The sequence below is a fragment of the Lithobates pipiens genome, unplaced genomic scaffold (assembly GCF_037356315.1).
Source record: "Lithobates pipiens isolate NorthernLeopardFrog02 unplaced genomic scaffold, aLitPip1_a1.2 Scaffold_16, whole genome shotgun sequence".
In the NCBI taxonomy this organism is placed as follows: Eukaryota; Metazoa; Chordata; class Amphibia; order Anura; family Ranidae; genus Lithobates; species Lithobates pipiens.
In genome coordinates this window covers 126,142,711-126,157,244 of record NW_027507748.1, presented here as the reverse complement: position 1 = coordinate 126,157,244, position 14,534 = coordinate 126,142,711, and the positions used below count along the sequence as shown (strand labels likewise).

Below are 14,534 nucleotides of genomic sequence, written 5' to 3'. Positions count from 1 at the left end.
GAATGGTCCCACAGCCTCTTGGGACTGGCATGTGGAAGAGGACGGGGCAAGGGGCATCATATTCGCCAAGGCAAGGATTGCAGATGTGGGTTCCAAAAAAAATCAGGTACTTGCCCACCCCCCCCCCCCCGTTCCCACCCCCCCAAAAAAAGCTATAATTTGTAGGCTAAATTAGAGTTTAGTGTGACTTTTTTCAATGTTGCAGGGGGGACCCTTTAAGATCAAGGTGGAATTGTTTTTTAATAGGAATCGCTGCAAAGACCAAAGCCTTTGGATGTATTAAAAAAGATGGTTGCTTATCAGAAATGTTCCAAACAAAATGATACGAAGATAAATCTTGTATCTGACTTGCTGCAAGGTCTTTAACCTCTACTGTATTTTGTTGACTTCTTTCTGTAATTGCCTTATAGATCCGACATTGCAATGCTTTTGGTAATGTGTACTAGCTAGGACCAGAGTACTAGAAAATGTAGAGGATTTAATGAGACAAAATGAACTGTATAGGGATCCCACCTTGTGTATTAAATGTGCCTCTTCTTCACGTTGCAGGAGGGAGATTCACTTGGGGCAATGGAGAAAGTGTGCAGACAGCTGACTTACCACCTCAGCCCTCACTCACAGTGGAAACGTCAAGGTATCGTGAAGCGAAAGCCTCAGGCCTGGTGAGTCACCCTTTCAGAAACACGGTACATCTTGACAGCTCATAGACCTGAACATGATTTGGGGGATCGGCAAGTGTCTTCATTGAACATGTTGCTTGTTTCTTCTCCCTCCTGCAGTCCTCCCTGCTTGTTTTGTATACAGATGGCCTGTTTTGAAAGCCCAGGGCTTTTACGTGACCCAGATATTTAAACTAACCTATATCAGCATTTTCCTCTTCTCTGCTTCTCTGTGCAGGTTTCTCTCCTGTGTGCATATGCTAATTGGGCCCATTACTTTTTATTATTGCTCTTAAAGGAAAAGTATGGCTAAAGCTGTTTTGACAATACTCCTCCTGTGACCCAGATTCAGCCGACAGAGGGTTAATATCCACTGTCGGCTGACATCACAGAGCCCGTCAAGGCTCTGCAGGGATCCCGACAATAATGTCGGGATCTGCCCAGATGCCTGGCCAGCAGCTGGCTCATTTCCGGCCTCTTGCACAGTCTGGCGCTTCAGTGAGTGCTGGAGGGGCAGAGCACAGAGATGAATGATGGTTGCCGCTCTGTGGTGTTAGCAGACCTTAGAACTGAGCGTCTTTGATCATTTCGTTCTCAGTCTTAGAGCTGACGGGGGACAGATGAGTATGAATGTTTATTATTTTAAAATCCTGCACTTATCCTAAATTAACTATTGTCCTGCATTTCTATGTCATCAAGTGTGATTTTGTTTTCCGTAACTAATGTCACAAAACATATTCGCAGTTTTTCATTTATTCTGTTGACATAACTTCAGAGGATAAAAAGGGGAAAAAAAATAGATCTGAACGCTTTGTTCTCACCAGTGTCACAGAATATTCAAATCTTTGTAATGCAGAACTGTCACTTTGTGACATGCATAATGTTACAACAAAGGAGGCAAGGGAATGCCAATAAGGATCTGCTGTGAATCAGATTTGTGGATTCTGTCTTCAGCTCTGAGTTGTCAGTGGGCCTGATTTACTAAAGTAAAATGGGATGTAAACAAAAATGAAATAAAGTGAAAGCTGGGCCTGAAGCACTATATTATAAGGTGACTATATTATAAAAATTAACCTGCACTCACTTTTAACATTTCTTTTGTGTTAAAAAAAAAAAAAAACATTTTACTGTACATTACTGGTTGTTTGAAATGAACACAGGCTCACTTTACATGTTGGTGCATAGGGTTCCCTCTTCACTTAACCTCATTTCACTTTATACTTTATTACAGGGGTTCCTAAAGGCATAGTTCACCTTTACCAAAAAACTACCTATGCAAATAAATGATGTCTGTAAATAAAAACAAGCTGTGTAGCATTGACCAAAGTTGAATAATGCCCTTGCTATAGGTGTAGGCTATTTATGTACCTTATAAAGCCTGACTGGAAAACTCCTAGGACATTGCTAAGAGACGCCAAGCTATTACTGTTTATCATCGCAGGAGTGAGCTTTTTCTCTTATTCAAACTCCTTCGCATGCGCTTTCTCCCCGCTGATTTATTAGCTCTGAGCTCAGCAATTGAGATCTTGCTTTTGTGATGGTAAAGGTGAAATGTAACAATTAGGCATCTTAGCAACATCCTAAGAGTTTTCCAGTTAGGCTTCATGTGGTATGAAAATGAGCTATACCTATAGCAAAGGCATTATTCAATTCTGGTCAAAGCTGCACAGTTGGTTTTTCTCTACAAATGCCTCTTATCTGCGTAGGCAGTTTTTTGGTAAAGGTGACCACCAATGAATTGCCCAATATGTTTCCATTCCCCCTTCATCAGACAGTCGAAATTCCCATCATCAACACCAAAAAGCTAGTTACGCCACCTGAGATATTTGCTTTTTTGCTATTTTTTTGTTTTTGTGCAATCAAAAAATGGAATCAATTAATTATTATTGACAAAGGATACTTTCATGCCATCTGACACACCATGTCAATTTCTCTACTACCATACCCCCATTATTTGGCTCTTATATTACCCTATGGATACCCTTTTAAGAACCCCTGCTTTAGTAAAGCACAATGTATTCTTCTTTCTGTAAGATATTATCCTTAGATTCCTGTTTATAGCCTGCTTTTTTTTTTTTTTAAATGCCTCCTTTTAGGAACAAGACCTTGCTGATATCAGGAACACATTTCTGGGTTAATAGTTAAGTGACCTCCATGGTTCTTTAGCTTGCACTCTTAGGCCTGGTTCACACTGATGCGGTTCTGCAAGCCACGTCTTGCAAGGGCACAGCAGCCCATTCATTTGAATGGGCTGCAGTGACTCCTGAAACGTAGGGAAAAGGTCCCTGCTCCTTTTTTTGGCATTGCAGCCTGCACAGGAACCGCAAGTGCAGTGCAATTCCCATTGCAGGGTCGATTTGCCATTAGGGATGAATGGTACTTTCACACATCTCTTGTGTTTTTCTGTGTGGGTGGTTTCAGCTGTGGGAACCCTCAGCAAGACCCACCTACACGGATGTGAACCTAGCCTTCGCTAAGTTGACCTTCTCATTCTAGTCCCTGAGACCAGCTAGTCTAACTACTCTGGCTCTTGTTATATGATTCTTTCTTTATAATTTACCATATACCAGTCCTTGGTTTCCTTTGTTCCAGTCCTTACAGTCTTCTGCCTGTGACCATCTGCTGGTTATCACAATAAAAGACAGGGAATAAAATTCACTTCTGAAGCTATCATTACTAACATGAATACAAGGTGATTATTTGGAATCAATGAAACCTCTTAATCGGTATTAAATTGTGGGTGCCAGTATCCTCAATAAAAAAAATTTAAAATCTGCTTATCACAATGAAAGACAGCTAACAATATCCATCTCTAAAGGTATCACTGGGAATATGAAATCAACATGAGGCTGAGAGTTGACTTTTCTTTTTTATACATCATAGGACACAGAGTTAGGCTAATATTCATTACCCGCTGGGTTATACTTCATCTCCAGGTGAATGGACACTGGTAGACCAAAGGTCTTTAGACGGGAAGTGATCCCCTATATAACCCCTCTCATACAGGAAGTACTTCAGTTTTTTACCAGTGTCTGCAAGGTGGATGGCATGGTTGTTTGAGCTCTCTGAGCTCCAGGTCTCTAGTCCCACAACGGTTCTTAAATGAATGAAGGGAATGACCGATCTCATCCATTTGACACAGGCTTTATATGCTTAGATAAATGGCACCCGAGCCTCGCAAAGAAGACTCAAGATCCTGCAAGGTTTTGCCAGCAATGCCACCTCCGGGCGCGGGACCTTGTGAAGTGAAACCTGGACACCGCAGAGCTAAGGCATTCCTGCAGGGTGCTGTACAGGTCCAAGGGAGTGGACCCTAAACATGAAAAGGGTACCCAGTCCTTGAAGGTCCTCAAGTGACAGGAAACCACCGTGAAGGGTGAAGATTGGGCTCTTTGTTTCTAAGGCTCCCTGCGTCTGAATGGGTAAGTTAAACCTCTTTAATTATTGTGGGGTGTCCCAGTGATTGTAACAATCAGTCAAGCTAGCTAGAGGCTGGACACCTGTGTGCAGTGACCATATGGGGGAGTTTTGGGCTAGCTGTGGGTGTTTGCAAAGTGTACCTTTTTTTTTGCTTGTGTCTGGCTGTTTTTTACCTGTATAATGGAGCACGACGGTGTGCCATTTTGCCTTGGTTCACCATGGCACACGTGCTCTTGCAAGAGGGCCACTGGGTTCAGCAGTTTGGTGGCACATGCTCCATAGCCTTTATATGGGCACACAAAGATTTGCATCATACGCGAATACAGTCACACCTGTTCGCCGGGACCATGCACTTTCATACACACACAGAATGTTCCGGCGCACAGCAGGCTTATTTGAGCTGTGTATGCCAAGCATGCAGTGCTTCCAGAAGGCAACTATGGGACACAGAGCAGGCTCTGAACCAGGCATTTGCAGCAGTTAATTTCTCCTTACCTGGGTCACGGGTCACCAGGTGTTGCTTGGCAGGCTAAAGGTGCTTAGCAGAATTGTTACATAGGGGCTTGGGAGCCCTATTAAAGGGTCTCCCTTCTGAGGTGTGTTTAATACGACACCCAAGTACTCTTTTTGTGGTGGGTTAATGTCTTCCCATGGATGAAAATTTTAAGAAGTGGAGTATGCCAGCCATAGATGCAGCAGTCTCTTCCTTAAAGAAGAACTTAACTTGTCTGATAGATAACACACAGAGCTTGAAAGACCCTGTTGACAACAAATTGGAGTCATTATTAAAGGCTTCCTTTTTTTTGGTCAGTTCAGCTATTCAGCCAGCTGTTTCAGCAATTGGTATCTGCCACTCCGTAAAGGGTCAGATCAGGAGGCCTGATAGGCCTAACCAGGAGGATGATCTGCTTGAAAATAATGCAAATATTCCTGGAGTGCTGTTTTGCTGCTGACGCCTTAAAGGATTCAATACAGCAGGTTTCTCATTTACCTCTCTTGTCTGTACGTATGCGCAGACTTTTGTGGCTTAAGAACTGGTCAGCCGAGGTTCCTTGTAAGAAGTTATTGGCTGGTTTCCCCTTTCATAGGGAACATTTATTTGGTGATCATTTGGACAAATGTATCCAAAAGATTTCCGGAGGGAAGAGTTCTCTACTTCCTTTGAAGAAAAGCACCAGGCGTCCCTAGTTTAAAACCTTGGACTGCTTCCTCAAAGCGCCAAGGCAGTTCCGTTGCTAACAGGGCGTTAGGACCAGGGGCAAGCCGCAAGGCCAGGGACCAAACTTCTTCTACACCCAGCACCAAGCCCTTGTTTTGAGGGGATGCCCTAACTCCATCGGGTGGGAGGAAGGCTGCTGCACTTTTCAGACATTTGGAAAACAATAATTCAGGACGAGTGGGTCACCTCAACTATATCCCGCGGCTTCAAGCTGGAGTTGCAGGGGCTTCCCCCTCAGAGGTTTTTAAGATCCAGCGTTCCCTCGGATCCTCCAAAATGAGACTTATTGCTTCAGGCACTACATCATTTAGTGCATCAAAGAGTGAATGTAGAGGTTCCTGTATCCAAAAAGGGCATGGGTTTTACTCAAACCTGTCTTATGGTTCAAAAACCAAAGGGGGACACAAGGCTCATTTTGGACATAAGATCCCTGAACCAGTATCTACTGATCCAGTACTTTCGGATGGAGTTTGTCCGTTCGGTAGTAGCCTTACTCAAGATGGGAGACATTCTAGCCTCCATCGATATAAAGGACACGCATTTACATGCACTTATCTTTCAACCTCATCAGAGATTCCTGCGATTTGCAGTAGAGGAACATCATTTTCAGTTTGTGCCTTTACCCTTCAGGCTTGCTACATCTCCCCGGGTGTTCATAAAGGTCCTAGCACCAGTACTGGGTCTTTGAAGGGCCCAAAGGATCTTGGTGCTTGGGTATCTGGATGACCTCCTGCTCAGAGATCACTCACTACAGGCTCTAGAACAGAGCATAAAATGCACAGTACAGTTTTTGGAAAGCTTGGCTTGATCATAAATACCGAAAAGTCAACCTTGAGACCAGCTTAAGTTCGAATGTATTTAGGTCTGATCCTAGATATGGTCCAAGCAATAGTATTCTTGCCACCAGCAAGGATCTGTGCCCTGAGGGATCAGGTGCGTCAGATAAAGGGCACCAGACAACCCTCCTTTTGCCTCTGTATGAATCTTCTAGGAAGGATGGTATCCTCCTTCGAGGCAGTGCCCTATGCCCAGTTCTATTCCAGGCCTCTACAACAAGACATCTTGTTGGTTTGGAACAGGAGAGGACAAGCCCTGGATTATCCAATGTTCTTATCTCCTCTGGCACGCTTAAGCCTAAACTGGTGGTTGCAGGATCAGAACCTGCAAAAGGGAAGATCCTTCCTCCCGGTAGCTTGGAGCGTACTGACTACAGATGCGGCACAGTGTGTAGTGGTTAGCACTCTCACCTAGCAGTAAGAAGGGTCGCTGGTTCAAATCCCAACCATGACACTACCTGGCTGGAGTTTGCATGTTCTCCCTGTGCCTACGTGGGTTTCCCCCGGGCACTCCGGTTTCCTCCCACAATCCAACAATCCAAAGATATGCAGGTAGGTAAATTGGCTTCTGTTCAGAATTGGCCCTAGGATATGAATGGGGACCTTGGATTGTGGGATCCTTGAGGGTAGGGACCAACATGAGTGTGCAATGTACAGGGATGGGGACAATTGTAGACACTCACTCAGGTTGAACAGGATGGACTAGTGTCTTTATTCAACCTAACTAACTATGAAACTATGCCAGTCTCTCAGGCTGGGGAGCAACCCTAAAAGAGCTCACAGCTCAGGGGAAATGGTCAAGAACAGAACAGATCCTTCCCATCAATGTCCTGGAATTATGGGCAGTACAACTGGCCCTACTGTCCTGGATGATGCAGCGTCAGGACTGCCCTATCAGTTCAGTTCCACAACGCCATTGCAGTGACCTATATAAACCTCAAAGGCTACCAGATGCTCTGAGGGAGGTGAACCACATACTAGCCTGGGCATAGGGACATGTGCCGATTCTATCAGCAGTCCATATCCCGGAAGTAGAGAACTGGAAGGCAGGTTATTCCAGCCGCCAACAGATCTGCCTAGGGGAATGGTCCCTACACCCAGGGGTGTTCCAGGAAATTTGCCAACATTGGGGATGGCCAGAGGTTGACCTACTGGCATCCAGGTTCAGCAACAAGCTACAGCAGTTTGTATCCCGAAGAAGAGATCCTCTGGCAATCAGAGCAGATACTCTGGTAGTTCCAGGGAGCTAGTACTCCCTGGTTTATGCTTTCCCTCCAATCCCTCTCCTTCCACATTTGTTGCGCAGGATTCAGAGAGAGGCAGTTCCAGTCATTCTGGTGGCAGCCTGGCCCAGAAGGCCCTAGTTCCTGGAGATTGTGAGATTAACATTTACAGTCTCTAAGTTTGATGACATGACTATTGTAGGCCGGGGGTGTTAAAGGACTGTGGCATCTCGGGACCAGTGGTGTCTACCCTAATGAATGCTAGAAAAGCTGTCACTAGGAAGATCTATCATAAGGTCTAGAAGACTTATATTGCTTATTGTGAAGCCAAAAATGGCATCCTCGAAAATACTTGATTGGGAGAATTCTCTCTTTTATACAGTCAGCTGTGGAAATCAAATTGGCTTTGAGTACAATCAGAGGTCAAGTTTTGGCTCTATCAGTATTTTTCCAAAGGTCTTTATCCTCCCATTTACTGGTCCAAACCTTTATGCAGGGGGCAACTCCCTTGCTTCCCCCCCATTAGGTCACCTATGTGTCCTTGGGACTTGAACTTGGGTCCTGTCTGTGTTACAGAAGCAACCATTTGAGCCTATCAAGGAAATCCCATTAGACTTGCTGTCATGCAAGCTAGCCTTCCTGATGGCCATCACCTCGGCTAGAAGAGTGTCGGAGTTGGTGACCCTTCATGATAGGAACCATACTTGATCCTTCACCATAACAGAGTCATGTTGTGACCTGTTACATCCTTTTTTCCAAAAGTGTTAGTCTTTCATTTAAATCAGGACATTATTTTGCCTTCTTTTTTCCTCTCAGCCTCGTTCGGCGGAAGAGAGATGACTGCATTCTTTAGATGTTGTCCGGGCAGTCAAAGTTTATTTGTCTAGATCTGCAGAAATCCGAGGATCAGATTCCTTTTTTGTTATACCGAAAGGACCCAAGAAGGGGCAGGCAGCTTCCATTGCCAATTGGGTCAGTCAGTTTATCATTCAGGCCTATGGTCTGCAATGTAAAGCTCATTTCTTCAGGGTGAGAGCTCATTCTACCAGGGGTGTAGGAACTTCCTGGGCTTTTCGCCATCAGGTATCAGATTTGTAAGGCTGCTACCTGGTCTTTAGTGCATATGTTCACAAAATTTTATCAAGTGGATGTTTGAGCTGCCGAGGATTCGGCTTTCGGCCACAGTGTACTGCAGGTTGCCGTATAAGGTCTGATGGCTATTGTTTGGCAGGGTGTCTCCCTCCCCTCAAGGCTATTGCTCTGGGACATCCCAGCAGGTAATGAATATTAGCTTAACTCCGTGTCCCATGATGTACTCAAAGAAAATTGTTTTTTTTCCCATCATACTGACCTGTAAAATCCTTTTCTTTGAGTACATCATGGGACACAGAGGTCCCGCCCTTCTTTTTGAGGATTCGGTGCTTGCTACAAAACTGAAGTACTCCCTGTAGGATGGGTTATATAGGGGATCACTTCCTGTCTAAAGGCCTTTCGTCTACCTGTGCCCATTCACCAGGAGATTAAGTATAACCCAGCAGGTAATGAATATTAGCCTAACTCTGTGTCCCATGATGTACTAAAAAAAAAAAAAAAAAAGGATTTTACAGGTAAGTATGACGAAAAAATCATATTTTTCGTAAATAGGCAGATGTTGCCTCAAGAATGATGGGCAGGGTGGAAATACTGTTTATCATCTCCTAGATTAGTGCTGGTTTACAATGTTTATGGCCAGCTTTGTCTTTTCTTTTCAAGGTATCTGGAAAGCTTTTTTTGACTGAAATGGGTAGTCTTGACCCTTCCCTCTCCTCTTTTTCTGCAGAATTTTAAGTGCTACTAAATAACAGGTTAGGTATAAATGCTCATATTTCTCTATCAGTGTAATTTTCTTTGGTGCTGCTCTGTACTAAAGTAGGTTTAAATCTTTGAACTGCGGGATTATGTAACAAGTGCTAAACAGCAGTATTTTGTGCGCAGTCCATAGAATGCTTGTATCTGGCCACACATGGAAAGACACATTGGTACAGCTGAATATGGTGCTTTCTTACTGCAACAGGGCATCATGTGGGTCAACAACTGTAGCAACAGGCAGTCTTCAATACCAGACTCGAACAAAAAGGGGTGCAAATTTCCATTGTAATTAAAATATAAGCCATATGCTGTGGATTTCTGCAAATATAAGAACAAGTCAAGGTTTAGGAACAATCATCTAATCATGCTTCCAAATATCTCAAAGTAAGGTTGGTGTAAAAAAGGTAGCCACTGGGAAAGTAAACACGTATTTGTGAATATTTTTTTAGCTTGTAATGCAAAAGAAATTGACTGCTGAGAAGCATATGCTCATACAGCCAATTAACATACAAATAACTTGCCAAGAATGACACAGAAGCTAATTAAGTCAGAAAAGGGCAAGGCCACAGCTTTATTGAACTTTTCCAAACATAACAAATCAATGCCTGTCACAGGTATACTGTGAGCACACATAAACCATAAACTGACATAGTTTAAGACGCCTGTCCTTACCATCAATGCCAAACGGGTATTAGAATTTAACTTGAGGGCATAGCCCATACAACAACACCAATTTCTGGCAAGGTCAAACTGCCATTAAAGCTGTGACAAAACATCAGAATGGGTGGGTGGGTGCTCAACTCTTCTGTCAGCTGAATCTCTCAGGTCAGAGGGACATGCCTAGCGTAACTTTTTTTATAGAGTTCAGGATCTGCCCCATCACCTAGTGTTCTTGTAGCCAATCCTGACAGGGCCACTTAACCTCCTTGTTTTGGATGAATGCCCACTGTAATACAATGCTAATATCAGCCAAGGCTCCCTTTCCCTAAAGGATTCAAGGGGCTTTCATTGTTAAATGGCTTTTTTACACTGCATATAATCTATTTTGCTAATATGTACTGATGGTTTGATAATGTCAAAATTAGCAAATTAAGTGAACTCTGATTCTAAAGCGCCCTATTGCTCTTTGTCAGCCATTTCTTGCCACAGACCTTCTTGCAATGTCTTCTCTAATTGTTGATTGTGCAGTCAGTTCATAGGTGGTGTGATTGAAATATGTGGAGGCAGGGAGTAAAATGCAGATCTCTAGATATAATGTAATCTAATAGTGCTAATAGTGAGCTTTACCTGCACTGCATGCCGTCAATAGCAACAGTATTACCTTCTCACAAGTCAGTTATGTTAGTATGCTGTTTTATGAAGAGTTCATAAGTAAGAAAACAACATTATAATTTTTCTTTGCATTGACTCGATTGGAACATTCAGTGGGATATGATATCGAAATATGGGGACTGCAATTGCTGGCCGCCTACTAACTAACTAATGTGGCTTCAATACTTTCTGAATTACTGTATTCCTTATCTGCACAATTGTTGTGGCCTGGTTCAGAGGGTCAGCAGGAAATAAAAATATTCTGAAAGACATCAGCAATGGCAGCCCCAGACGTTTGTCTTTCAATATACCAAGATATAAATTTACGGTGGTACTACAAGTAAAACTTGGCCTTTTAGCAAAGCAAGCCTCAAAAAAGATGTTATGGATAGACAGGCTGCTTTTGTTTCTGCAACTCCCTCCCCTCTATTTACAAACCTCTGTGTATTTCTGACAGTCTGGCACGCCTCTTCATCTTCGTAGGTGTTAATTAAATTTCCATGTTAAAATTGAATGTTCCTGTACTAAGGCAGTATCAGACATCATCTGCATTTATAGAAGGCGAGATCTAGTGAACTTGGAACACTACTGAGATGGAGTATTTGCTCTATATTCCTTTGGTAATTGCTTTTCTAATTACTTCCTGTCCTTTTTTGTTTTAGAACATAAAGGCAAGTCAAACAACTTCCAATGTTTGTCATTTCAAGAGTAATTGCAGTTTTCTATAAATATATGTACGAAGCTGGGACTCTGTTAGTCAACAATGTAAACGTGGTCTAACTGACACATCAAGTTATGCCCCCCACTGCTCACAAACATGCAGTATATGTTGTGAATGAATTAAATTAGGGATTCCAAAAAGTCTGCAATGAATGAGTTTGGTGTGTATAGACTGTTGAAATAGTATAGGAATAATATATGTGAAAGAGAATTGGAGTCTACAAATTTATCAAGTTCTTAATACAAGTAAAATTGTATTTTAATCTACTATTTTTCATGTAGCGCCCTGCTCCTAATGGGCAGATGCTATTTTGTAAATTTAAGTTTGTCTGAAGCTGCAGTTTGGCTCAGACTAATTATGTCAAAGTTCTGGTTTCTGTACCAGTTCAGCTGGGTTGTGCTAGTTTCCACTTGGCCATGGGTGTCGCTGTCACCACCGGTAAGTGTTGGAAATGCAATAGGCTGAATGCATTGCGTACCCCTTTTACTCAGAAATAGCCCAGTGGGAGTGGTTCACCTGCTGTGCATTCTGGGTAAGGGTACTTAAGGTACAGGCGCCATATTTTTGGGGTTCATTATCCCGACCTCATGGCCCTCCTGGCCTGAGGTGTGTGCTGCCTGTCTCTATGTCTCGGGGCCGACTGGCCCGAGGCTTTGTGACTGAAAGGGCGGGCCCAAAAGTCTTGGGGCCTACCCATCAGGGGTGGTCCTGTGCTGTCTTGCTTGCGGGGAGAAACCAAGCGACTGGAGGATCCAGGGGAGGACTTTTTCAGGAGAGGACCGAGCAACAAGGCTGGTATCTCTGGAAAAGCTTGGAGACTCAGTTGGAGGATGCATCCCGGGTCGCCTATCATACAGTATCGCCGGATCGGCTGAAAGAAACTGGTACTGTGTGACAACTCTTTAATTTCTCAACAAGTTGCTAGTTGTGCTTTCCTGTTGCAGAGGATTGCACAATGATTTTGTTGAATTGACAAGTCTGTGGCAGAGACTTTGTTCGAGCACCACACCGGCTGCTAGGTCAGTGAGAGAGGCCTATCCGGTGGTTGCTAGATCAAGCCTGTGGAAGCTGTTCATCCTCTGGATCAAGGAAATACCTCTAACCCGCAATTACAAGGTACCTGAACTCCCCTTAACCCTCTATCCCTCTATTGCAAAACTTCATGTTTCTTTCAAATAAATCTTACGAAAAAGGACTAAGTGTCGGAGCTAACATTCTTTAATCCACTCCACTCTACAATGGGACCCCTAAGACGGACACAGTGATCAAGTGAGGTAACGGTAAGCCCAACAAAAACCAGCAGCTCCTTCGGGGGTCAGTGCTACATTCATTTCCAATGTTTTTTTTTTTATTAAGGTTTGGTAATGTGAGTGAAGTACAATTGTTCACAATTTTGAACAAGTGCTTCATAACAGAGAGAGATAGAGAAGCAATAAAAATCCCTGATGTCTATTTAGGGAGTTCAGATTGAATTTCATGGAAACCTAGGCTAACTAATATGGGAGGTCTATCATCGCCAATGTTATACCATTGAGTATCAAATAGGACTCCAGAGAGATGTCTAAACATGGTACAAAATCCTAAGCAGCCATTTTTTGGCCAAGAAGATTCCTCAAATTTTCAGGGAGCCAAAGCATAACGATGATAAGAAGGAGAAGAGAAAAATAGTAGTAGCAAGCACCCTCGCCAATCCCAGCAGATATCTGTTTTAAGTTAGCAAGTAGCACCAGTCAGGTATTTGATCCAAGTATACCCTGTTTTTTTTCAGACAAAGCCATCTTTTCTTGTAATAGCGCTGAGAGGTGTTCATTGATCATAATCCAAGATCTCGTCCCAGATAGCAAGGATAACTTGCCACAAATTTGTTGCAGTGTTGAATTGTAAGTCTTGTTAACTTGCTGCACATTTTCATCAGCAAGTTGTACACTTTCAGAGCAGTTGAAGCACATGTTCTAGTTAACACTTTTCCAATTTGTAGCACATTTGCGTGGAAAGTCTCTAGCAAGAGCAAAGGTGGAGTGGTGAGTCTACAGCAAGAGCTCTGCAAGTCTACAGCATTAATATTCAGCCACAGTAACCCTTGTGGTGGGATGACTATTTCACAATATAACTGAACAAGAACTTGCAGCAGATTTGCAGAATGTTTGCAAAGCATGTTGATCTGGAGTCATGCAATGCAGACTTGCTGCAATTGTGCAACAAACTTGTGAAGCCTGGAAGGTCTAGCAATAGCTTAGCAAGTCATTTTCAAACTTGCAGCACAATTGCTTGCTATCTGGAATAGCCTTTAGTAAGTTTAATTGGACCATAGGGGACTTTCATGATCTACCCATAGTGATTCTCGCAGCTAAAAAGACACATGCTATCAATCTTCTTGTGGACTTTGGGGTTCCCTCCACTGGGCGGCCGAGTAATGCCTGTTGGGGAGAGTTAACCTCCCTAGCGGTAATCCCGAGTCTGGCTCGGGTTGGGAATTTTCTAGCAGGAACGGTAACCCAGAGCCAGACTCGTGATCGCATCGCTGGATGCAGGGGAGGACACAGTGAGACTTACTTACCTTGTCCCCTGGATCCAGCGATGTCCCTCGCGCTGTGTGATCGAGCCGTCCTCCGCTCGATTCACAGTGCCGAATGCCGCCAAGCTCCGTTCCCTGCGACATTAAGGTGCACGGGAGCGGAGATCGGCGGCAAATTCAAAAAAGTAAAAGTACACAAAACACACACAGCACTGTAATCTTACAGATTACAGTGCTGTATTAAAAAATTACACACCCCCTTTGTCCCTAGTGGTCTGTGCAGTGCCCTGCATGCATTTTTATATTATAAATACAGTTTTTTCTGCCTGGATTTTGGAGATTGTCCATAGTAACCAAAAAGTGTACCTTTTTCAGTGTTTTAGGATTTGATTACATTATTGAATAATTTTTATTATTCTTTATTAGGGATGAGCTTCGTGTTCGAGTCGAACGCATGTTCGACTCGAACATCGGTCGTTCGTGCGTTCGCCGAATTCCGAACGTTTGGGCCGTTCGCGGCAAAATTCGTGTGACCCACAATGCACTGCGATGGCGCAATGCATTGCTGTCTCACGATTGGCCAAGCATGCACTGTGACCCCGCATGCTTGGCCAATCGCAGCGCCAGTAGCGAGGAGAGCAATGGTTGGCCACAGGCATCCTGCCTGTGGCCAATCATAGCTCAGACTGTGTAGTGCACGCCCCACACTATATAAAGCTGCCTTTCAGGCGGCCTCGTGTAGTGTTTGTTAGCATCTGAAGCAGTGGGTGTTCTGTGTACCT

At 43.6% G+C, this 14,534-nt stretch overlaps 1 protein-coding gene across 2 annotated transcripts in view; it reads left to right on the top strand.

Annotated features, from left to right (window-relative positions):
- Positions 1–14,534, top strand: part of LRRC75A (leucine rich repeat containing 75A) — a 529,608-nt gene that overhangs the window by 327,923 nt on the left and 187,151 nt on the right. For both annotated transcript variants that reach the window (XM_077480437.1, XM_077480438.1), the window contains one exon: positions 550–662. In XM_077480437.1, the coding sequence (XP_077336563.1) occupies positions 550–662 (113 nt within the window). The remainder of the gene's footprint in view (positions 1–549; positions 663–14,534) is intronic.